This window comes from Engystomops pustulosus, chromosome 5, assembly GCF_040894005.1.
Source record: "Engystomops pustulosus chromosome 5, aEngPut4.maternal, whole genome shotgun sequence".
NCBI lineage: Eukaryota > Metazoa > Chordata > Amphibia > Anura > Leptodactylidae > Engystomops > Engystomops pustulosus.
The window spans coordinates 193382719-193407808 of NC_092415.1; the positions used below are offsets into that span (position 1 = coordinate 193382719).

Consider the following 25090-nt stretch of genomic DNA (forward strand, 5'->3'; position numbering starts at 1 on the left):
ATTGTGCACAAAGGGAGGGAAGGGGGTCATCACCACACGCCACAGCATTGTGCACAAAGGGAGGGAAGGGGGTCATCACCACACGCCCCAGCATTGTGCACGGAGGGAAGGGGGTCATCACCACACGCCACAGCATTGTGCACGGAGGGAAGGGGGTCATCACCACACGCCCCAGCATTGTGCACAAAGGGAGGAAGGGGTCATCACCACACACCCCAGCATTGTGCACAAAGGGAGGAAGGGGGTCATCACCACACGCCCCAGCATTGTGCACAAAGAAAGGGAAGGGGGTCATCACCACACGCTCCAGCATTGTGCACGGAGGGAAGGGGGTCATCACCACATGCCCCAGCATTGTGCACAAAGGAAGGGAAGGGGGTCATCACCACACGCCCCAGCATTGTGCACAAAGGGAGGAAGGGGTCATCACCACACACCCCAGCATTGTGCACAAAGGGAGGAAGGGGTCATCACCACACACCCCAGCATTGTGCACAAAGGGAGGAAGGGGGTCATCACCACACGCCCCAGCATTGTGCACAAAGGAAGGGAAGGGGGTCATCACCACACGCTCCAGCATTGTGCACGGAGGGAAGGGGGTCATCACCACATGCCCCAGCATTGTGCACGGAGGGAAGGGGGTCATCACCACATGCCCCAGCATTGTGCACGGAGGGAAGGGGGTCACCACACACCCCAGCATTGTGCACGGAGGGAAGGGGGTCATCACCACACGCCCCAGCATTGTGCACGGAGGGAAGGGGGTCATCACTACACACCCCAGCATTGTGCACAAAGGGAGGGAAGGGGGTCATCACCACACGCCCCAGCATTGTGCACGGAGGGAAGGGGGTCATCACTACACACCCCAGCATTGTGCACAGAGGGAAGAGGGTCATCACTACACGCCCCAGCATTGTGCACGGAGGGAAGGGGGTCATCACCACACGCCCCAGCATTGTGCACAGAGGGAAGGGGATCATCACCACACGCCCCAGCATTGTGTACGGAGGGAAGAGGGTCATCACCACACGCCCCAGCATTGTGCACGGAGGGAAGGGGGTCATCACCACACGCCCCAGCATTGTGCACAGAGGGAAGGGGGTCATCACCAAACGCCCCAGCATTGTGCACAGAGGGAAGAGGGTCATCACCACACGCCCCAGCATTGTGCACGGAGGGAAGGGGGTCATCACTACACACCCCAGCATTGTGCACAGAGGGAAGAGGGTCATCACCACACGCCCCAGCATTGTGCACGGAGGGAAGGGGGTCATCACCACATGCCCCAGCATTGTGCACGGAGGGAAGGGGGTCATCACCACATGCCCCAGCATTGTGCACGGAGGGAAGGGGGTCATCACCACATGCCCCAGCATTGTGCACGGAGGGAAGGGGGTCATCACCACACACCCCAGCATTGTGCACGGAGGGAAGGGGGTCATCACTACACACCCCAGCATTGTGCACAAAGGGAGGGAAGGGGGTCATCACTACACGTCCCAGCATTGTGCACGGAGGGAAGGGGGTCATCACCACACGCCCCAGCATTGTGCACAAAGGAAGGGAAGGGGGTCATCACCACACGCCGCAGCATTGTGCACGGAGGGAAGGGGGTCATCACCACACGCCCCAGCATTGTGCACAAAGGAAGGGGGTCATCACCACACGCCCCAGCATTGTGCACGGAGGGAAGGGGGTCATCACCACACGCCCCAGCATTGTGCACAAAGGAAGGGAAGGGGGTCATCACCACACGCCCCAGCATTGTGCACGGAGGGAAGAGGGTCATCACCACACGCCCCAGCATTGTGCACGGAGGGAAGGGGGTCATCACCACACGCCCCAGCATTGTGCACGGAGGGAAGGGGGTCATCACCACACGCCCCAGCATTGTGCACAAAGGAAGGGGGTCATCACCACACGCCCCAGCATTGTGCACGGAGGGAAGGGGGTCATCACCACACGCCCCAGCATTGTGCACAAAGGAAGGGAAGGGGGTCATCACCACACGCCCCAGCATTGTGCACGGAGGGAAGAGGGTCATCACCACACGCCCCAGCATTGTGCACGGAGGGAAGGGGGTCATCACCACACGCCCCAGCACTGTGCACAAAGGGAGGGAAGGGGGTCATCACCACACGCTCCAGCATTGTGCACAAAGGGAGGGAAGGGGGTCATCACCACACGCCCCAGCATTGTGCACAAAGGGAGGGTAGGGGGTCATCACCACACGCCCCAGCATTGTGCACAAAGGGAGGGAAGGGGGTCATCACCACACGCCCCAGCACTGTGCACAAAGGGAGGGAAGGGGGTCATCACCACACGCCCCAGCATTGTGCACAAAGGGAGGGTAGGGGGTCATCACCACACGCCCCAGCATTGTGCACAAAGGGAGGGAAGGGGGTCATTACCACACGCCCCAGCATTGTGCACAAAGGGAGGGAAGGGGGTCATCACCACACGCCACAGCACTGTGCACGGAGGGAAGGGGGTCATCACCACACGCCACAGCACTGTGCACGGAGGGAAGGGGGTCATCATTACACACCCCAGCATTGTGCACGGAGGGAAGGGTGCAGGGCCTCACAGAGGGTACATGATGTGTCATTTATTTGTACAGGGGGTACAGGAAGTATTCACACCCCCTTTGTTTCATTGCAGCCAATTGGTAAGAACCAAAAGGTTCTTGTTTTTGCTCGTTGATAAAAACTCTGCCCCCCCATCCTGACAGGAAAAAAACTGAAATATTCTTGCTAATTTATTAAACAAGAAAAACTAAGTATTCAGCCCCTTTGCTCAGTATTGAGTAGAAGCGGCTTCGGAGCTGGTGCAGCCAGGGGTCTTCTTGGGAAGATGCAACAAGTTTCTCACACCTGGATTTGGGGATCCTCTGCCTCTTCCTTGCAGATCCTCTCCAGTTCCCTCAGGTTGGAGGGTGAACGTTGGTGTTGGTCTTTGGTTGCAATAAATTGTATGAGATGAGAAGATCACCATATATCATCACTGCAGTGGGAAGTTTTCACATTTTCCATAAATCTCACCCAAAAGTTAATTTTTTTTTTGTGGTGTGCGATAGATAGAACACTCTGACCAATTTACTGGATGTCCTTGGGTGGGCTGGGGCTTAAAATGGTCTCCCAAATGTGAATATTTAAATGTTTGGACCCTTTTGATAATCTTATTCAATTGCCGCTTATCCGACTCCATAAAACATTCTTTCAAGCGGCCTCTAGCTGGCGCTTCATTCACTGATTTCTGCAAAGCTCATCCGGAAATTGTCACATATTCTTCAGAAGCAGTAAATAAACGGATGATTTTTCATCAAATTTCGATCCGTTACTAATTTTGTCAGTGTTTGGCTCAGTGAGTTATGCAGCACTTTGCAACTTACATTGACTGGAATTTTGCTTTTTGTAGTTTATAGAGCGGAACAAGTAAACCCATCGCTTACATTTTGGATATCGCTGCAAAAATCCCAAAAAATTGGAAGGTTAATTCTGTGGTTTTAAGGCAGAAACCAAACAACAGATAATACGTACAATAGTACAAAAAAAAGAAACATCTTTATAGATAGAAGTCTAGGAGTTAAGAAACCACCCTTTTAAGGTGATATACGTTCTCTATCGCCACCTACAGGAGAATTACTATAATGCTAGAAGACGTCAGGTAAGCAGCTGCCTATGGAAGAAGCAGATTGTTTCATCCTGGGTTAGGAGAAGTTTTCCGGCAGGCGCAGAAGCAAAGTCATGAAAAGAGAAGCTCTGCTGGAAATGCCTGCTTTAAAGACCCACTAAGGTTTTACCCCACTAAACTGGCAGCCCCCACAGGTAAAGGAAAAAGGTCCTTTCTATAATTCCCTTTTTCACATGAAATCTCACCTGTTTAATCTCATGCACATCAGTATTACCCAATCTCTATGGTCAATGCATGCCGACCCATCATTACATCACTACTGACAATAGATGATGTCACAGCTTATCTCCTCCCCTCCCTGTACAATGACCTCTATATAGATAGCACTGACCCATCATTACATCACTACTGACAATAGATGATGTCACAGCTTATCTCCTCCCCTCCCTGTACAATGACCTCTATATAGATAACACTGACCCATCATTACATCACTACTGACAATAGATGATGTCACAGCTTATCTCCTCCCCCTCCCCGTACAATGACCTCTATATAGATAACACTGACCCATCATTACATCACTACTGACAATAGATGATGTCACAGCTTATCTCCTACCTCTCCCTGTACAATGACCTCTATATAGATAACACTGACCCATCATTACATCACTACTGACAATAGATGATGTCACAGCTTATCTCCTCCCCCTCCCTGTACAATGACCTCTATATAGATAACACTGACCCATCATTACATCACTACTGACAATAGATGATGTCACAGCTTATCTCCTCCCCCTCCCTGTACAATGTCCTCTATATAGATAACACTGACCCATCATTACATCACTACTGACAATAGATGATGTCACAGCTTATCTCCTCCCCCTCCTGTACAATGACCTCTATATAGATAACACTGACCCATCATTACATCACTACTGACAATAGATGATGTCACAGCTTATCTCCACCTCCCTGTACAATTACCTCTATATAGATAACACTGACCCATCATTACCTCACTACTGACAATAGATGATGTCACAGCTTATCTCCTCCCCCTCCCTGTACAATGACCTCTATATAGATAACACTGACCCATCATTACATCACTATAGATGATGTCACACTTCCTGCCTACATAGAGTCTGGGGAATGGTCAGTGGGACAATACCAACTAAAAGATGCTAATATTTGGGGTATAGCGCATGTATCTCCAGCCTCTTCTATACTGGGGAGAGCCATTATCCCCAGACTCAGAGCCGAGTGACCGGCCAGCGACAATGACTACATTCAAGCTTTAATAAACAAATGTATAATGGTTACAACTAACAAATCATGATCCGCAAATCATGCTCGGCCGATGAGTCTTCATAATACTTTAATCTTTCTATAAAGAAAAAAAAATAATAATAATGGAGTCAAAAGAATTTTTTTAGTAGATCCTTTTATCACTTACCTCCATTTAGCTGCCGATTCTCATTCCAATCAAAGGGGAGGTGGAAAATAACAGCGCCACACCTGACCATGGTATGTGATGGTACTGCAGCTCAGCACTATAGAAAATAATGGATCTTAGTTGTAGTACCCTGTATTACCTCATGTCAGGTGTGGCACTGTTGCACCAAATTTATATAAGATTTTATTTAATTAATATTTTAATTCAAACTAAAAAAAAAAAAAAAAAATGGTCAATAACTTTCGTATTTGGGTACAGTGTTTTGTTTTCATTGCTCCTGTTCTGAGGACTGCACAACATTTTTTTTTTTTTTTTTTAAAGCCCGCCTCCCCCCCCCCCCCCCAAGGATACAAGAACCCTAGGGGGCGTGTTCCCATATACTGTTATACTACCGTTTTGCAGGATATGGTTAATTTAGGGCTCATCTTTTACAGTTTAGTATTGTCACACATAAATACGTGAATGTGTAGCACAGCAGACGTGTAGGCAGAAGAGTAAATTCTCAAAATAGGAATTAGACCAAGCACCAATCTACACTCAAATGACTATATAGATGTACAGGCAGTCCCCAGGTTACATACAAGATAAGGTCTGTAGGTTTGTTCTTACGTTGAATTTGTATGCAAGTCGGAACTGTATATTTTATCATTGTAACCCCAGTCAGAACTTTTTTAGTCTCTGTGACAATTGGATTTTAAAAATGTTGGGTTGTCATAGGAACCAGGATTAACACTAAAGCTTCATTACAGACGCCTGTGATAACTGTTATAGATGTTTATTGTAGCCTAGGACTAAAGCACAATAAATTACCAATATCCAGAGGTCCGTTTGTAACAAGGGGTCGTCTGTAAGTCGGGTGTTCATAAGTAGGGGACCGCCTGTATATAGTATTAAACGTATTTAATAAAACAATGTATTTAGAAATATTATCAAAATGTGAAAAAATAAAAAGTAAAAAATTCTTTCCATCTTTACAAACATACTGACCAGAAAACTTAAGTTAGCGGAACCGCACTTGAGCCATAAACTAGAAATGAAAAATAGGAAAGCATCAGAATTGCATTCCATTCCCCGATGTGGGGTTGATAAGTTAATCGAAAAGTTCTGTGAACCCAGAAAAAAAAAAAAAAAAAAAATATAATAATAATAATAATAATAATAATAAATAAATAATATCTACAACAGCCATAACTTTTGAAAAGTAAAAAGAGTTGCATCTGTTTGGGTGGAAAAAAAAAAAAAGTTCCAAAAACAAAACAGATGTAACTTTTTTTCACCCAATCGGTCAGATGGGAAATGATTAGTGTTGAGTGTAACGGCTAAGGGGCCGACAAATTTTTGCTTCGACAACAATGGCACAAAAGTTTTTTTTATCTCATCTTTTATATGAAAGTACCCCCCCCCCCATCATCTTCCCTATTAAGGCTCAACTAAACTGCCCAATTACTGTGAAGGATCTAGAATGTGCAACTGCCTGGGAATTAACGATTTCCTAGAGGAAAGGATCCAGAAATTGTGAATTAGATTACTCACCGGTAATTCTATTTCCGTTAGTCCACCATGACGGCCCAACCTGGAGGATGCCCCTTGACCTCTGCAGGGACAGGAAGAAGAGAGGTTAAATGCTCCCCCCCTTGCATCCTCCCGCCAGTGATTACAAAATAACCATGCTGAGGAAGATACAACCAGATTTATTTAGTATGTTTGCTCCACATACAAAGGAAAAATATCTGGAAATAATAATACAAAGAAAGGAAGAAATCCAGCTGGGAGGGAAAATATATAGGCCGTCATGGTGGACTAACGGAAATAGAATTACCGGTGAGTAATCTAATTCACAATTTCCGCTTCGTCCCCCATGACGGCCCAACCTGGAGACTTACAAAATTAGTAAGCTTTTTTAGGGAGGGATTACAGCCTGTAACACCTTGCGTCCAAAAGATAGGTCTTTTGACAAGTGCAAGTCCAGCCTATAATGCTTGGAGAATGTAGTGGATGAAGACCACGTTGCAGCTCTGCAAATCTGATCTAGTGACGCTCCTCTTCTTTCCGCCCAAGATGTGGACATAGCCCTGGTCGAGTGAGCTCGGATTCCTGCTGGTATCGGGCTTTTCTGTAGGTCGTAACATGAGGCAATTGCCAGTCTCAGCCATCTTGCAATAGTCGCCTTCGACGCCTTCCTCCCCTTATTTTTCCCCTGGAATTGGATGAAAAGGTTAGAGTCAATACGCCAGGCCTCTGTAATTTGTAGGTATTTTAGGACAGAACGTCTTACATCCAAAGAACTCCATTCGCGTTCTCTTGCCGAAGAAGGGTTCTCACAGAAGGAGGGTAGGATAATCTCCTGATTCCTATGAAAGTCGGAAACCACCTTGGGAACAAAATTTGGATCCAACATCAACACAATTCTATCATCTAGAATTTTCATGTAGGGTTCCCTAATCGATATAGCCTGAAGTTCACCTAACCTTCTAGCAGAAGTGATGGCTATCAGGAAAACTGTCTTAAGTGTCAGGTTTTTAACACTGGAGGAATCAATAGGTTCAAATGGTTCCTTCATTAAGGCATTCAAAACTAGAGTTAAGTCCCATGCTGATGATTTTTTAACAGTCTGAGGCTTTAACCTAGAGGCAGCTTTAATAAATCTTTTGACCCACCTGTGTTCGATGAGAGGCTGGTCGAAGAAGGCACTAAGCGCCGACACCTGGACCTTCAGGGTGCTGGTAGACAAACCCAACTCCAAACCCTTTTGAAGAAATTCAAGCACCTGCAAAATATTAAGGTTAGCTTGGGAAGGTGGACTGTCCTTACAGAAGGAACAGAACCTCTTCCATATCTTATGATAGATGGCAAAGGTGACTGGTTTTCTACTTGCCTTCAGGGTCTTGATGACTTCAGATGAGAGTCCCTGAGAGCTTAAGAAGCTGGATTCAGGATCCAGGCAGACAGCTGTAATTTCCCTGGGTTTGGATGATGGATTGGACCCTGATGTAGTAGGTCCTCTGATAGCGGAAGAATGACTGGATTCTCTGGTGACATCTTCTTCAAGAGTGGGTACCAGCTTTTCTTCGGCCAGTTCGGGCAGATGAAGATGGCTCTGGTATTTTCCTGAAATATTTTCCTCAGGACCCTGGCGATCAGGGGAATTGGGGGGAAGGCGTAGACTAGTGGAATGTCCCAGGGGTGAGAGAAGGCGTCCAGCCGTTCCCTGTTCTCCCCTTTTTCCAGAGAAAAATAATGCAGGCATTTGGTATTCTCCCTTGTTGCGAACAAGTCCACTAGAGGATAACCCCACAAAGATGTTAGCCGCTGGAAGATCTCCTCCTTGAGGCTCCACTCGTTTGGTAGGATCTTTCTTCTGCTTAGAAAGTCCGCCCTTGAATTCTCCGTGCCTTTTAGATGAGTGGCGGATATTGACAGAGTGTGTTGTTCTGCCCACAAAAATATTTTCCGAGCTAGGGTACTCAGGAGAGGAGACCTGGTTCCTCCTTGTCTTTTTATGTAGGAGACCGTAGTTGTATTGTCTGATAGAATTAGGAGGTGTTGGTGGGCAAGAAGAGGAGTGTTCGCGCTGAGTGCTTCCCATACTGCTTGCAACTCTCGGAAATTTGAGGACCTTCTTGTAATCTCCTCTGTCCAGGTACCCTGGGAAATTTGCTGAGGCATCACTGCCCCCCAGCCCCTCTGGCTCGCGTCTGTCTGGATTGGGATGTAAGGGCTGTTTGACCAGAAGATCCCTTTCCTCAGATTTCCGTCTTCCAACCACCATAGCAGGTCCTCCTTGACGGCAGGTGGGATTGGGATTTTCCTGTCCAGATCCTCCTGTTTTCTGTTCCAGGATCTTAAGATCCATCCCTGGAGTATTCTGGAATGGGCCTGACACCAGGCTACCGAGGAGATGCAGGCTGTTAGAGAGCCCAGAATCTTCATAGCTTCTCTGATAGAGATCACTGATTTTCTCCTGAACCTTGTTATCAGATCCTTGATGTGGTCTCCCTTGTCCTGTGGAAGGAACGACATTTGGTAAACTGAGTTCAGGTTTACACCCAGGAATTTCCTCACAGTAGCTGGGGAAAGTTCTGACTTCTGGTAGTTTACTATCCATCCCAGTCTTTTTAAGGTTTCTAGGGTGAGATCTCTGGAGAAGAGTAAGCTCCCCCTGTCTTGGCCAACAATGAGTAGGTCGTCTAGGTACGGGACGATCAGTACGTCCTGTAGTCTGAGAGACGCCACCACCTCTGCCATCACCTTTGTAAAGGTCCTTGGTGCAGATGATATTCCAAAGGGGAGTGCACAGAATTGAAAGTGTAGTGTAGCACCCTCTGGAGACAAGACAGAAAACCTTAAAAACCTTTGTGAGAAATGGTGTATAGGGATGTGATAATATGCATCCTTTAAGTCTATAGTGCACATTAATGCATCTTGGTGAATAATGTGTGTGGCTGATCTTACCGACTCCATCCTGAATTTCCGGTAGACGATAAACTCGTTGAGACCTCTCAGGTTGATGATTAGTCGGTTTGTGCCGTTCGGTTTCTTTACCAAAAAAAGAGAAGAGTAAAAACCGGATTTCTCTTGATCCTGTGGAACAGGTATAATCACTCCAGAAGACAAAAGAGAAGTTACTTCTTGCCATATTAAACTGTGGGATGTAAGTGACATGGAAGGTGAAGGTGGCATATATTTCGTAGGGGGAAGTCTGAGGAATTCGATGTTGTAACCATGCAGTAATATATCTAAGACCCAGGGATTTGAAGTGACCTTTGTCCATTCTCCTCTGAATCTTAGCAACCTTCCCCCTACTATGGCATCATTGTTTTTTGTTTCTATTAGGGTCTGTTGGGGTGGAGAACAGAAACCCTCTCCCTTTACCTCCTTTCGGGTAGCTCCAGCGTCCCCTTTTCCCTTTATCCTTGTAGGAATCCCTTTTGAAGTCTCGAAAGGGCTGCTTCTTGGGTATCGATCTCTCAGGAAAGCCCTTTTTCTTATCTGATGCTCTCTCAAGTATAGCATCCAACTCTGGGCCAAACACAAACTCCCCTGAGAAGGGAAGACTGCACAGTTTTGCCTTGGATCTGATGTCCCCGTTCCACTGTTTTAGCCACAGCGCCCGTCGGGTAGAGTTAGTAAGTGCTCCCTCCTTTGAAGCGAAACGAATTCCCTCGGCAGCAGAATCTGCGAGGAAGGCTGTAGCAGATTTCAGCAAAGGAAAGTTCTCCAAGATTGTTGATCTCGGAGTCCCTTCCTTGATGTGGGATTCCAACTCATTCAGCCAGTACAGCAAGTTCCTTGCGACTGAGGTGGAAGCCAAGTTAGTTTTCAGACTGAGCATGGAGGTCTCCCAGGCCTTTCTCAACAGGGAGTCAGACTTCCTGTCCATAGGGTCCTTTAATTGGGCCGCGTCCTCAAAAGGAAGGTCAGTCTTCTTTACTATTTTGGTAACTTGCACATCCATCTTTGGACAAGTGTCCCATACTTTAGACTCCTCGGGCTCAAAAACAAGTCTCTTTTTAAAGTTTTTGGACACGATAACCCTTTTTTCTGGCTCTTGCCACTCCTCAGAAACCAGCTCCTTTAACGTGTCATTCAGGGGAAACACCCTCTGGCGTTTTGCCTTCAATCCCCCAAATAGTTCCTCCTCCTTAGATCTAGGGGGAAGAATCTCCTCGATTTCCAAGGTCTGTCTAATTGCTTTTAAGAGACCATCGAGTTCCTCGAACTGAAACAGATGACGTGAATCTTCTGTTTTTTGTGAGTCCGTAGGATCATCATCTTCTACGTATGAGCATGAGGGAGCTTCAGAATCATCCCCCCCCTCAGATATAGAAGAATCCGGCTCCACTCTAGGTTTTTTACACGGTGGAGGCCTGGACGTAGCAGCGGCCACTGAAGAGCTTATTTTCTCCTCGATAAACCCCTTTAATTCGTCTAAGAAGGATGTCTTTTCCTCTCTCATAAAATTGTCGATGCAAGACTTGCAAATCGGCTTTTTGTATGAGTCGGACATAGAGTGGGCACACATGTTGCACTTTCTAAGCCGGCTTTTCTCGGGTTTTTCAGACCTGCTCGTCTTATCCCCTTTATCCTCCTTGCCTTTCGTTTTAGACCCTTGGTCTTTCTCCTGAAAGGGCAAGCGGAGGATAATAAATGACCCGCTATTTTACACACAGTAAAAAACCCAAACCTGCACAAAATCCCACTTACAGAAACCGGAGGATGCAGGAAGGTAGGGTCTGCCTCGTCAGCCATCATAAAAGCCGTGGAAGCGCACAGGAAAATTCAGAAATACACAGCACAGGAAACTAGCACCGCAGCGTCACACACAGATCTTAGACCTGAGATCAGCGTGACTACCTGCTCCAGGTGACCTTAAATACCTTAATGGGGAGCCCATCCCCCTGTAGACTTTGCCTGCGCCGTGCTCCCGTTCCCAGGGATGCATTGCGGTCCTGTGAGCCGCCACTTCCGGTCGCGACCGGAAGTCGTCATCGGACCTCGAGGACGCCGGGAATTGTAGTTTTTTCGGCCGCCGCGCGCTCACACACGGATCGCGGAGCGGCGGCCAGGACGAACGGACTGGAAGGGCGGCGAAAGGGAGGGCACAAGGCCGACCGAACGCCCCAGCCCGCCGGGATTTAGCCAGCCAGGACTACCCGTAAGTTTTACTTCGTCCCCCCCCCCCCTGGAGGAGAGAGGGCACCTCTCTTGTCCTGCCTCGGCAGGGACAGGAAGAACACTGGCGGGAGGATGCAAGGGGGGGAGCATTTAACCTCTCTTCTTCCTGTCCCTGCAGAGGTCAAGGGGCATCCTCCAGGTTGGGCCGTCATGGGGGACGAAGCGGAAAAGAACAATAAATACAAAAGAGGATAAAATTCATTAAATATTTATTTGGAAATTAAAAAAAAAAAAAAAATTTATTGAAAGACAACTACAGGATCGCATCGTCATCACCTGATATAAGACGCAATACTTTACGGTTACGTCCTCATCTTTATAATGACTAGAAACCAGTGAGTGCGCCCAATTCGTCTGAAAGGAAGAGGGCGACACATAAAGCACCTCATACATAATACATACTAAATAAAAACACTACGATGGCAGGGTTGACCTTCTGTTGATTAAAGCTACTAAAGCACAAAAAAAATTCTGGAAAATCTATTAAAAATGTAGGAGGAGGCGACAATGACAAAAAGCTAAAACGTTTCTATCAGACTGGATGGGTTGTCCGTGACCATCCCAATAATATTCTTGCCAATATCCAAAGGTTTCCTCCAAAAAACCCCAAGTCTTCATGGTTAAGATTTTACCCAGTTGGGTAGTCATGTGACCAAGATGGCCACCACCTTGCCAGGCCGACCACCATGGTGAGGGTTCTTGGGGACTCCGGTCTTGGACAACCCATGTAAGTTGGAAGAGCGTATGGAGTGTTGGACATGGTCATCTTCTGGCTTGGCTGAAAAACCAAGTTGTCCGCAATCCACGACAGGCTGCAGCTTCAAAACTGCACAAAAACCTGCACACGCAATCCAAGCCGTAAGGCAAACAAGTAGAGCGTTCCAGTATTGGCGCGTATAGCGAAAGGCACTCAATTTCTGTGTGCGTCTAGTGTATCACAACACGTTACTGTTTGGAAATGGAGTTAAGGTAGTAGATATTAAAATAATTTTGGACTAGCTGAAATAATCGGTGGGCCTGTGAGTCAGAATGACCCGGTTCTCATCGAGCGGATCATTCCAGATATAACTGTAGACCTTTAGGCTGTAAAATATGGAGCATAATTTGGTCACCACTTGAGTTTACTCCAGTAAATTAGAACAGACTCACATCATCATAGTTGGGGCCTCCTGTAGGACAGAGGTCTCATTGTAATGAGGATTTCGGTGTAGGGTAACAATAACTGGTCAGGAGGGCATCAACGATTCAGAGCGTCACAGTCTCTACTGACAGACCGACAGCCCAGGCTCCCATTAGGTTATACAGTCACCTGTCCGAGAAAGGCCAAGTCTTTTCTCCAAGGAGTTTCCTCGTAATACATTTATCCTCTACCTACAGGGGTCTCATAGGCAGGACCCCCTACGACCTTCGCTTCTGGTGATACTGGTCAGCCATTGTTGTACACAGTGTAACCCATGGGTAGATGATTACCGATTATGGAAAAATCCTCTAAATCACCAGGCATTATAGAAAGTTTTAGATCCAAAGGTCATTTGTAATTTTGATGCCAAATTACGTCATCTTTCTGCGGATTCCAAATATAGGAAATATCTAAAACAACCCCCCTTGCTGCATAGACCGCCATCTTATCCAAACCAAATTTTACAGCAAAATTAAGTTCCACCATTATCAACACCAGAAGATCGCTGTAAATTGCTAAATTGCATTGTGAAGGTGATCATCTCTAAAGAGGTCTCCCTGGTAATCCCTTTCCCGTGCAGTCACCACTGGGGGTGCATCTTGAATCCAATGTGCGATAGTCTGCAGCACACACATTCTCATCTAGTTGGGGCTGGAGGATATTGGTTTTGAAGATTAGTCTGACAACTATTTTTTTTTTTTTTTGATGAAGCTCAAAATGGGATGAAAAGCCAAAGCACTTCTTCAACACCCACTACTCTGGTTCTGACACTAACTAGATCTTTGGTGGCCGCTCAAGTTGGACCCTTTACATCATTTAGGAAATCCCACTCACTGACACCGCCCATTTTATGTCCGCTTCGAAAGCAGGGAGAGGGCCTAACTTCTGTTCAAATGCTGCCCTAGTACCGGACTTGAGGCCTCTCCCGAAATATTCATTGCCTTCTCCTGCCTGGTGCAGTATTTTAGGGTGAAGTACTTGCTGTTGTCCCATCGTCTAACCCACTTGACAACGGGTTCCTCCGTCCCATGTAGGAGACAACCGCCCGAGTCCAAAATTATAGGCCAGGTGTTATTCCGTGTTTGAAAACCAGATAGTCTTTCTATCTTCCTCAAAACGAGAGCAGTCCTCACACCAGTGACACATGTCCTGTCCCACCAACAAGGGTAACCCTACACTGAAATTAAAGGGGAGTAGATTTAGCTTCACAATGATCCATCTTCCAAAACTAGAGAAGGATGGATCCAATGAGACTCCAACTAAGGCTTTTAATAAAAAAAAAAATTCCATCAGAAAAATCCTTTCCATAAATGGTACAAGGTGGACGATCAACTCAAAAGGAACAACACAATAAATTCCAATAAGACTTTTGGACGTTCCCATTGCTGGACCACCCGACAAGTCTACGTAATATCCGGAGTGTGAGAACTGGCTCGATGGTTATGTTCACCCTGGTAGTGAAAGGTATCTACACAAATGAGGTATTTGTGGACCGACTCAACAAACCAGCTAGGAATCTCTTGTGTCCCGTGGCAAGGACCTGCAGTCCGATGACCCCCATAACCTGTTAGAATTTGTAGATCTAACCGGCCTGAGGCACTATGGGGGTCCGATGGAACAAACGTGCTTGGCCTAACTCCAAACTAACAAATAAGCAGATGAGTGCACAATAAGGGTTAATAAGCGGAATAAAAATTTACACAAAGCCCCGAATATGGGATCTATATTGAATATTTTACATCTACATTAAAAAAAACCCTAAAAATAATCCCATAATTGACCTAAAATCTTCGCAGCTTCAGAAGAAGCAGCTTCTTAGGACTCCCACGCCAAAGCTGGTTCCCGAGAGACATAATATACACTGTAGGGCGGGTTATAACACGTAGGTTATAGCTTCGCCTCGTAATAGAGAACATCCTGTCAAATCGAGCCTTGAAAGTTACATAAAAGCCTCTTTATTCCCAAAATAACAAGCAGGCGACCCCCCGAATAACCTGACCTATCCGCCCCACGTCATGACAACATAACAGAGTAATAAAATACCTAAAATGTATACAAGAAAAAAAATGTCATTAAAAATCCAGTTTTCTTTACAACGCTTGAAACACGAGGAGTAAATTCGGTTGTAGATTAAGGTGCCCCCTGTGTGTGTAGGAGCCCGTTCTGGATATTCCGAGAAATATATCTATTGGCAGAAACTAAAACCGCTGGCAGTGAAATTTATCAGAAATGCTAAATTTTGTAAAAAAAAATAATAGTGTAATAATATTGTGTAATAGTCGGTCATGGGTTGCGATTTCTTGGTAGTACGGACAGTCCTTAGGGAGAACCCACTGATAAGGCAATGCTCCCTGGGTAAAAAGTATGGAAAATAGCCACCATCAAGAAAAAAAAAAAATCCTCACCTGTAGGTGGCGCAAGAAAGAACATGACCTTACAAAAAGACGCCGTAGTGAGAAGACTCCATCAGGAAACTTACAGCCTCAGCTTTGCCACGAATACGAGGCGACCGAATCTCGCCATACAGCCTCAACCCAAGAGTCTGGATCTTCCTCAAGGATTGGCTGCTTCAAGAATAAGCAAAAAAAAAAAAAAATAAATAAAAAATCCTAACTGTTGTGCGCATGAGGCAACATCACAAAATCAGAAAATATTGACCCTTTAAAAAAAGTTCAGAATTTGGCAACTGAGCCCCTTTAGAGGCTGCAGAGCTCCCGTCAGCCAACGAGAAGAATGTAGGAGAACCGTAAAACAAAAAAACAAAAAAAAAAACTGCGGCGGCCATTTTTCCCCCCCAAAAAAACAAAACCAGCAGCAGTGTGTATGAAAGTTCCGGGTGTACAAATGACTATGGTAATAGCTATGAAACTTGTCCGGCAGAGGTTGTGTAGCACAGTCCTAGCGGGGCCGTCAGACATTCCTGACGTCGGGGGCCGCTTGATTCAAGTCTGGCTCAGAGACAGGTCCGATTCTCTTATAAATTAAGCGTGGAGATGTCGTAGTGTAAAAAGGGGTACGGGACAGTCCGCAGAAGGGAACCGCATCACGTTATCTCACTCCGGTTCGGCAGGTCATCCACTCAAGGCCTTGATATAACCTGTGCAGGCATGGGAAGGGTTAAAAAAAAAAAAAAGTTAATTGAAAAAAATAAAAAACACAAATGTATAAATCAAAGAGGGGGCATGGTAGGACCCCACATGAATTGGCTGTACTGGGCAGTGGGCTCTAGGTGTTGGTCTTTCACTGATCAGATTAAAATCTTGCAGACAGACTCGGCCACTCTTAAAATTCAATTTTTTTTTTTCCCCAACAAAATGACGAATCTCTATTTCAATCTCACTCAGATATGCCCCGCCTCTTTCTAGCCACGCCCCCAATAGATTGTTAACACCCATTTCTCTCTATGTCCCCAGATCCAAAATGTCCACCACTTTTTATGCCCAGTTCCATTTACACCCTCCACTTTGTCGTCTCTCACTCAGTTTTCTATCCTCCTCATGTTGCCCCCTTCCTATTGTTATTGGAGGACATCAGTTTCTAACTTTAGATTCTTCTAACTTTTTCCTAAACCTTGAAAGTGATTCCCAGTAGTTCTTACAGTTCACAGCGGGCTCTAAAGTAAAGTAGAGTCATCTCCGCATTGTCCTCCATCACTTCCTGACCTCTAATTTGGAGGCAGGTTTGTGATGGCCACATTTTCAGTGCTAAAAACGTTGCAGATGCAGCGACCTCTGAGCCCCCCATACATACCCCTCTCCTGAGAGCGCGCAGCAGGACTGGATGTGCCACGGATGATCCTTTATGGAGCTGAGGGTGAGGTATTTGGAGATGTCGGCGGCCGTCATGCACCCTTTCATATCCTGCTTGTTTGCAAAGATAAGAACCGCGGCCTTCCGTAAATCCTAAAAGCAAAGCAAATATTTGCCATCAGCGCTGTATTTACTCAGACGCACGATTTTTCAAAAGGAGTAAAAAAATTTTAAAAACTTGTCAGAGTTTTATTGCTTTTCCTCACTTCTGTTACCAGGCTGCTTGGATTTCATTGCCTCCTACACCCTGGGGCGCCATGTAATATTTCTAGGTGTCTGCAGCAATCGCTCTGTTCCTTCAGCTTTGTGATAAGTGACGGAGGTTTAGATTGTTTTATGAAACAATTCAAGTGATTCGCGTATCAAGAGTCAGTGTCAGGTTTCTTTTGTAGTACTACGCAGTTCTTCTCTGAAGCTTATTAAGGAGAAGGTTCTCAGCACAGACCAAATCACGTCATGGCTCAAGGCCACCCTGAAGGCCCTTGCCCCAACACCCGATGGGTTGCGTGACAAAATAAAAATAAAATTCTCCACCATGTTGTGTGCTTGGTAATGCAGCCAGCCTCAAAAGTAGAATAGAAGCCTAAACGTTTGCACCGCCCCTCACGACGCCCCCAAGGCCAGCCTCCCACTTGCCACAGAGGAGGCTGTAAGCAAATAAGTGCAGACTTAAAAGGGCATCTACCACCAGGATGAAGGATCGTATGCAAATGAGGGGCTCCATAGGTGTTAATGGAGCCTGGAGCCCCTCAGGCTCATTTGCATACATTCCTTCATCCTGGTGGTAGATGTCCTTTAAATAGTTTTGTTAAGGCACACATAAAAATTCTACTTGGGGACTGTAAGGGTCCAATAATATCAAAAAAGTCTACCCAAGGCAGAGAAATTTTTTCCCCTATGGTTAAAGGTACGCTCCACTCCTTTGGCCCTATACACTCCAGGCTTCAGTGCTGCATGTCCCAGTAGTCAGTCTTCATAACTAGACCCTGTGCATAACCACATCACCCAAAATCCCTTTTACTGGATATGTGCCAATAGGTGGAAAAAAAAAAAATAATAATATCCCCTTTTTCACAGGATAAGGGAGAACATGCTCACATTGAGGATCCCTGCTGATCATGAGAACAGGGATTCCATTTCCCCAAATTAGAGAGTGACCGGTGGAGCATGGGTCCTGCCGCTGCATAGTAGACCATCTCCGGTAGTGCATAACACACTACTTTTATCCAGGAGGAATGGGACCAGGACCAATAAGCAAGTCTGCCACTAGACCATCAAGTCCATCTTTCACCAGACACTACACCTGGGAACCCTAGTGTCCCCTACCTCATGAGCGAGCATCCTGTAGAGTTCCTCTTTTGTGATGGAAAGCCTCTCCCGGTCCGTGCTGTCGACCACCAGGATAATAAACTGAGGAGAAATAATACAATTGGTTCTTATCCGATATAACAGCTGCCACCAATAACTGGGCTACAAGTGACCTGTGGGGCTCCGGCTGCACATGGCCCCCCTAGTTGTGCTGAGGCCTAGCACATGTAGTGATATCCCACCACAGCACAGAGTCATCAGTGCTGACACGTTACTGGCGATGCCCTCATGACCCTCACAATGTACATACACAATGCCTATAGATCATGTAAGAGCCGCACTATCCCCCGGCTCCTAGGACTACAAAGCCCCCTCTGTCACAACAATCAGCTGACGCCTTCCAGAAGGATTAGCCGAAAAAAAGTACATCACTGCAATTATCCCTGACAATGTACGCAGGTCACATGACGGAAACTTCTACGGATTAAAGACATGAGCGTCAGACTATGGGGTGGGAGGACGGCTACCCCCTCGCGTCATAGCAGTCACTGCCGTCATCTACGAGGTTCTAGTAGTTTCAGATTAAGAAATATTCTTGATTACCAGAGATCCTCGCCAGTCACAGCCGAGTCATTGAATTATACCTTTACAGGGCCTGAAGGGAGGAACAGGACTCCAGGTCCTAGGAATACAATGACAACGGGTCCTGCTCCTCCCTCCAGGCCCCGCACCAGGTATTATTCAATGACTTATCTTTGAAAATCCACCATGATAAACCTGGGACACTTAGGCAGCGTTCACATCTTGCGTTTCGGTTACGTTTTACATTACATTTCCATTACAACAGCTGAGGAGAGAAGTTTTGCCCAAATACATCACCGTTGACATTTGCGCTTCCAAAACGCAACCAGTAACGTGATGTAAACCATAACCTTATATAAACAATGTGTTACACTGAGCACAATGTTAACATAGGTGCTAAAATCACACTTTAAACCATGATGGTAATGCAAATGTTAACAGTTCTGCAATTAGGGAAAATCTCCTCCCCTCAGCCGTTGTGATGCGTTTTAAACGCAATGTTAATTCAACCAAAACGCAGCCTTACTTATGGATCCAGGCACTGTGATCTATGTGGTAATCGTCTTATACTTGTTTTCCCTGATCTTCCTCTTAAAATCAACTTAAAAATAATGCTAATGAGGCAGAACGGCTCTGGAACAGTTACCAGAGCCCCTGCGTAATCTGGCTTCACAGGCTGTTACACTGTCTCCCCCTCCCTCTGCCTGCAAGTGGAAGAGGAAAATGCTCCTGCAGAGTGCAACAACCCCAGGAAGCGGTGTGATAATTCATTAGCATAATTTTAAATGCTGATTTTAGAAGAAGGGAGGCTATGGATAACAAATATAAGCAGATTCCCACAGTCCCGGTGCCTGGATATATGAGTAATGTCCCTGGCTTATCAGGATGGATTGTGATGGTAGATTTCATTTATTCTGTGACAGTTTAAGAGGACACACTTAAAGGGGTATTTAGGACTTTAGCGGATCACCGGTCCCTAGGCTAAATCAACAAGATAGGTGGGGGTCGAGTACCTGGCATCAATAGTCTGAAAAATATCTAAGCATTTGCAGGACCCCCAGAAGTCCATCAGTTGGGACATAAATTACAGCTCCAGGCACTGTATAGTGGCTGCACCTGGTACAGGCTAAAGGAGGATGAATGACATGAGCCCAATTAGTTTTCATTTATCTATATTTACGGTAACTTAAAGAATTGTGAAATTCTCATCTTTACTAGAACACTGGCATAAGGGTCATCGGAAGAGACTTTTCCCTTTTTTCAGTCCTAAAAAAATTATTTACAATTTTTTTTTTTTTTAAATTACAGGTAGACGGGAGAGAGATTTCACATAGATGATGGAATTCTAGGAAGGACATATCATACCCTGACCTGAAGGGGCTGGTAGTGTAATGGGATAGAACCTGCTGACGGGTTCCCTTTAAGACATTGCAAAGCAGTAGAAATCTTCCCCTATGGCCTAGGTTACGGCGCCTCCTGAGGGCCTGAACTTTCCACTACAGCAATATCCTAGGATTAATGAGCTCCTGGTACACAGAGGCTAGGCTTACACATGGGCGTCACACCTAACCCAGGTCAGTGGCTGCAGCCTGCAGGTAAGTGACTGGAGGGTGGACACCACGGTGCCAGAGCCACTTACCTCTGTGTTGGAGTAGTACGTGTTCCATGAGGATCGCAGGGATTCCTGACCACCAATGTCCCACATCAAGAAGTGCGTATTCTTCACCACAATCTCCTCCACGTTACTTCCGATGGTCGGCGACGTGTGAACCACTTCATTCATTAAACTTAAAACGAAAAAAAAAAATTAAAATCATCGATTACGAAATATAAAGTCTATCATGTCACCAGATTTTACCCGGCTAGAACGTGACCCCCGGCAATCCTTAGAATGGTGGTCTCTCACTAATGAGTAGAACAAGTGGCATTTCACTCATTCCCATACAACTGAATGCTCTTCCTGCTGGACCACGTAATTAGGTTTGGTGGGGATCCCCACTGATGAGCTTGTTATGACTTGAGAGTTGACATCCGCCGCCCATTAAGGGTACATAGGATTGCGCATCAACATCATTTTGGTGTGAATCCCCCGTGATCAATAAAATGACAGCACCAGAAAACGAGAAGCCCGAGTAGGGACTGATCCCAGGAACTGCTGCTCAATTAAATGGGAAGTGATATGCAGTAACTCAGCTTGGCCACTACACGTAGGAAGGAGCTCCATTCTCTCTGCCAGAGGCTGCTGCAATGAGGAGTGCAGGGGTCTCAACCTGCCACAACTAATAGACTCCCCCATAGTGACCCCACATAAAAAAAATAAAATAATATTGGTTATATAGGTTACCTGTGTTCATGCCACACTGTGCGGGGTTATAGGTCACCTCTATACTTGACTCATCTCGTGTATATTCGCCCGACTTTGTGGGAGATTTTCTTTATAGGTAAACTGGTGAAATTTCACATAACAGAGGGAATTCTAGAAAAAAAACATCTCATACCCGAACTGGGTGCTGGTATTTTATTGGGGCATCACAGGTTCCCTTTAGGGGCAGAAGCCAAGGACCATGAAAGCCCGCCGCGTGCTGTACGTTTTTAGCCCAATTCTATTCAGGCTGCACATAAAGTATCAACCGTGAACAGATTGAAGGCTGCAGTCACATGACGTCCACTTAAAAGGATTTTTTTTGTTTTTTAAATCAACCTAGGATACGTGATCAATATCAGATGGGTCACAAGTCACATACGTCACCCTCAATAATCCGCTTCTCCTGGTGACTGGACATCATCACATTCCTCAGCCTTCAATACACAGAATGGCCACTATGGAATACATGGCGCTGTAACAGTACTGCTGAATGCTGCCATCTCTTCAAACAGCCGATGAACCAGGAGGCGCAGGATGAACATAACGGCTATCAAAGAGCTGGCATAGGTTCCCGTGTAGGAGGTGTAGTAACTAATACTCACAACTGGTAGAGAATCGTCGTCTTCCCCGCATTGTCCAGGCCCACGATGATCACCTTGTGCTCTGCAATGAGGAAAGGAACCAATCAGGAGAAAGTATAATCCAAAAACACAAAGAGGACCTGTCCGGCCTCCGGTCACGTCTGCACCTGGACTCCCCATAACAGAACAATTCTGGAGCATCTTTGTGATGAAGTCTGTTATGGAAACCTCTGTTATCCCTCCTGAAAATGTGGGTGTCAAGAGGTGGGGGGTTCCTGATACGGTCAGCAATGACCCAACACTATCAGACTGTGGGGGATAATGGTTACCAAGGGGAATTACAAAAGTTCTAAAAACATAAGAATTAAAACCCAGTAATAAATGGGTCACCTGATGACAACACAAAGGGTCAGCCCGAGGCATCATCCCTTTAATACCATCGTATGGGACTTGTTTACATAGGCGCCGCCCTCCCCTAATCTCCTGATCACATGACCTACAGTAAGCTCCGTGACATAAAGATAACATCTAAACCACAAAATAATCCTCCGCGTCACCTGGAGCCCCGAGCCACCGCTGTAGGCGTAAACCCGGATCACAGACGCCATTGTACAACAATTACATATACAATGTATAGCTACAGTAGAAGGATTACAAAACATGGCTGGTAAATAGCGCCACCCCTGTCCACAGGCCTTGTGTGGTACTGCAGCGGAGAAGCATTGCACCAGAGAAGCCATCAACAGGTGGGGGAAGAGGTTTACAAGGCCCCAATCTCTCATCTCAACTCTGAGAAACTGCTATAATATTATACTAGAAACATTTTACTCTCCGCTCACTGACCAGAGCTAAGAGCACATCAGTGTGAGGACAACCCCCCCCCCCAATGCACTTGGAAGTTACAACTATGTGCCTCCAATTTACCACAATTCTGCTGCTACTAATGCCATACATATTAGACACACCTCCAGGGACAATATACAACAGGGTTTGCAGAGCGCCAAGAGCACAGCAGTGTGAGGAAACCGTGCACTTGGACAAAACACAACTATGGAATACAAGTCCATTTATCACAGTCCTGCCCCTCCACAAAAGGTATGATTATACAGATCTCCAGAGAGATGAGGTCACAGCAGTGTGAGGACACATACCAAATACACTTTGGAAAGCTCAAATCCTTGTTCAGTACTGCTGGTCCCAACATAGAGAGTTATGGTTACACAGATCTCCAGAATTGTCTGCAGAGAGTTAAGAGCACAGCAGTGTGAGGACACATCTCAAGTGCACTTAGACAAGATATAACCTGGAACAGCAGTCCAGTATCATAGTCCTGAGGCTCCACAAAAGGTATGGTTACGCAGACCTCCAGGGACAATACCCTACACTGTCTGCCGTACAAGTAGTCAATCCTGCTGGTATATCCCCTTTTAAGTGGACCAGTCATCTATAAAAATGGCACTAGGAGCAGATTTTATAGGTGACAGGTCCTCTAAGGAGCAGAGAGATGAAGGATCATGTAGACTGATCATTGCTGCTGGGGAATGCAGTGTTGTGTCTTCCAGCCCAAGTCATAGGAGGCGCCATGTCCGGGCGCGAGGTCACGGCACCAAGAGTTTCCAGGCCCAGATCCAATTCTGGTTTTATCTATGAGTAGTTGTGCAAACTGTACGGGCGACTTCTCATGTCAACAAAAACACCCATCACATCCTACACCCAGCACAAAGCACCACACCCAGTGTTATCCATCTACATGGCACAAAGCACCAGCACCACACGCATTGTACCCAATGTTATCCATCTACATGGCACAAAGCACCAGCACCACACACATTGTACCCAGTGTTTTACAACTACATGGCACAAAGCACCAGCACCACACGCATTGTACCCAATGTTATCCATCTACATGGCACAAAGCACCAGCACCACACACATTGTACCCAGTGTTTTACAACTACATGGCACAAAGCACCAGCACCACACGCATTGTACCCAATGTTATCCATCTACATGGCACAAAGCACCAGCACCACACGCTGCACCCAGTGTTATACAACTACTTGGCACAAAGCACCAGCACCACACGCATTGTACCCAATGTTATCCATCTACATGGCACAAAGCACCAGCACCACACACATTGTACCCAGTGTTTTACAACTACATGGCACAAAGCACCAGCACCACACGCATTGTACCCAATGTTATCCATCTACATGGCACAAAGCACCAGCACCACACGCTGCACCCAGTGTTATACAACTACTTGGCACAAACAATGTGTGTGGTGCTGGTGCTTTGTGCCATGTAGATGGATAACATTGGGTACAATGCGTGTGGTGCTGGTGCTTTGTGCCATGTAGTTGTAAAACACTGGGTACAATTTGTACCCAGTGTTTTACAACTACATGACACAAAGCACCAGCACCACACAAATTGCTTTTGTCCCTGTGACATTGGGATTTTCATAAATTTGTGTTTTGTGCCATGTTGTAGCTTCCTGTATCACAGTTTCTGGAAACCTGATGCAATCTGAAAGATGAGATTCTTATCTTTAATATGACAACAGTGTCATGTTTCTGGGTGCTACAGACGGTTTGGGAAATCTCTGCATTCATTAAACTTTCTCCCCTCATTTTTTACAGGTGATGAGATTTGTAAAGCGCTACGGAATTTGATGGCGCTATATAAAGATTATTATTATTATTAGTCATTAAAATGACTCCAGATTTTTTTTTTCTTTAGGTAAACTGTTTTTTCACATAAAAAGAGGGGAATTAAAAATTACATTTCATCCCCTACCTGAGGGGGCTAGGAGATTAGCAAGGTATACATATCTGTCTCCTGGCCGCGTACATAACATACATCAGTGATGTAACATATAGAATTACATCAAGTAAAACAAGACTGAAACCTGACACGTCTCACGTGTGACACAGGACTGCACCACATACATGTAACACCGCCACTGCCTGATCCCACCGGGGAGACAATGCAGGAGGATAACAATAATCTGAAGGTCAATGTATTGAATGAACCCCCCCCCCCTATATGTGGGAGAAGTCGTATCACAGGTGCAGGCCACATGACAGGGATCCCAAGAGGTGACGGCGATGTAAGGTGCCTAGAGGAGGAGCTCTCAACAATTCTAACATAGGGGTCCTGAGCCCCCCCCCCTCTCCCCATTATCAGTTATCACCGGACCTGTGTGATACACAAGTTAATTTCAATGTCTGCAACACTGGAGGAGACAAGTACAGCACCCACTACCACCATCAGCCATAGAGACCCCCTGACCTATAGTCACACCTCCCCCCATATTGTAGTGCTCGGTAAGGAGGGGAAGGATCTTACAATTGGGATCCCACCCTCACAGTTACCATCACCACATGACAGGTCAATTGTAGCAGGGGGGGATGCATCCAGTTATTTGGAGTCCGGTGGGGGTTGTAGTTATAGCTAGGGGGTTGAGTACTCCTTTAGCATC

General features: G+C 46.1%; 2 protein-coding genes across 3 annotated transcripts in view; both read right to left on the bottom strand.

Moving 5' to 3' along the window:
* Positions 1-25090, bottom strand: part of ARL5B (ARF like GTPase 5B) — a 61032-nt gene that overhangs the window by 34971 nt on the left and 971 nt on the right. Inside the window, exons 2-6 of one of the 2 annotated variants that reach the window (XM_072154200.1) lie at positions 21625-21685; positions 20297-20444; positions 18094-18177; positions 16709-16860; positions 12265-16055 (exon numbers count right to left, since the gene is read on the bottom strand). In XM_072154200.1, the coding sequence (XP_072010301.1) occupies positions 16007-16055; positions 16709-16860; positions 18094-18177; positions 20297-20444; positions 21625-21685 (494 nt within the window). In that variant the 3' untranslated portion in view covers positions 12265-16006. Of the gene's footprint in view, positions 1-12264; positions 16056-16708; positions 16861-18093; positions 18178-20296; positions 20445-21624; positions 21686-25090 lie in introns of those variants that run through there. The other variant, XM_072154199.1, reaches the window with a different exon arrangement.
* On the bottom strand, positions 6628-9874 carry LOC140133685 (uncharacterized). Its single transcript, XM_072154196.1, has 2 exons — positions 7379-9874; positions 6628-7300 (listed from the first exon to the last, which is right to left on the bottom strand). The coding sequence occupies exons 1-2, from the start codon at positions 9872-9874 to the stop codon at positions 7004-7006; spliced, it is 2793 nt and encodes a 930-aa protein (XP_072010297.1). The 3' UTR covers positions 6628-7003.

Coding starts and splice junctions, on each gene's coding strand:
- LOC140133685 (XM_072154196.1), bottom strand. CDS start 9,874: ATGGACAAAGGTCACTTCAAATCCCTGGGTCTTAGATATATTACTGCA. Junction 7,301..7,378: donor GCGAATGGAGTTCTTTGGAT/GTAAGACGTTCT, acceptor ATCCAATTCCAG/GGGAAAAATAAGGGGAGGAA.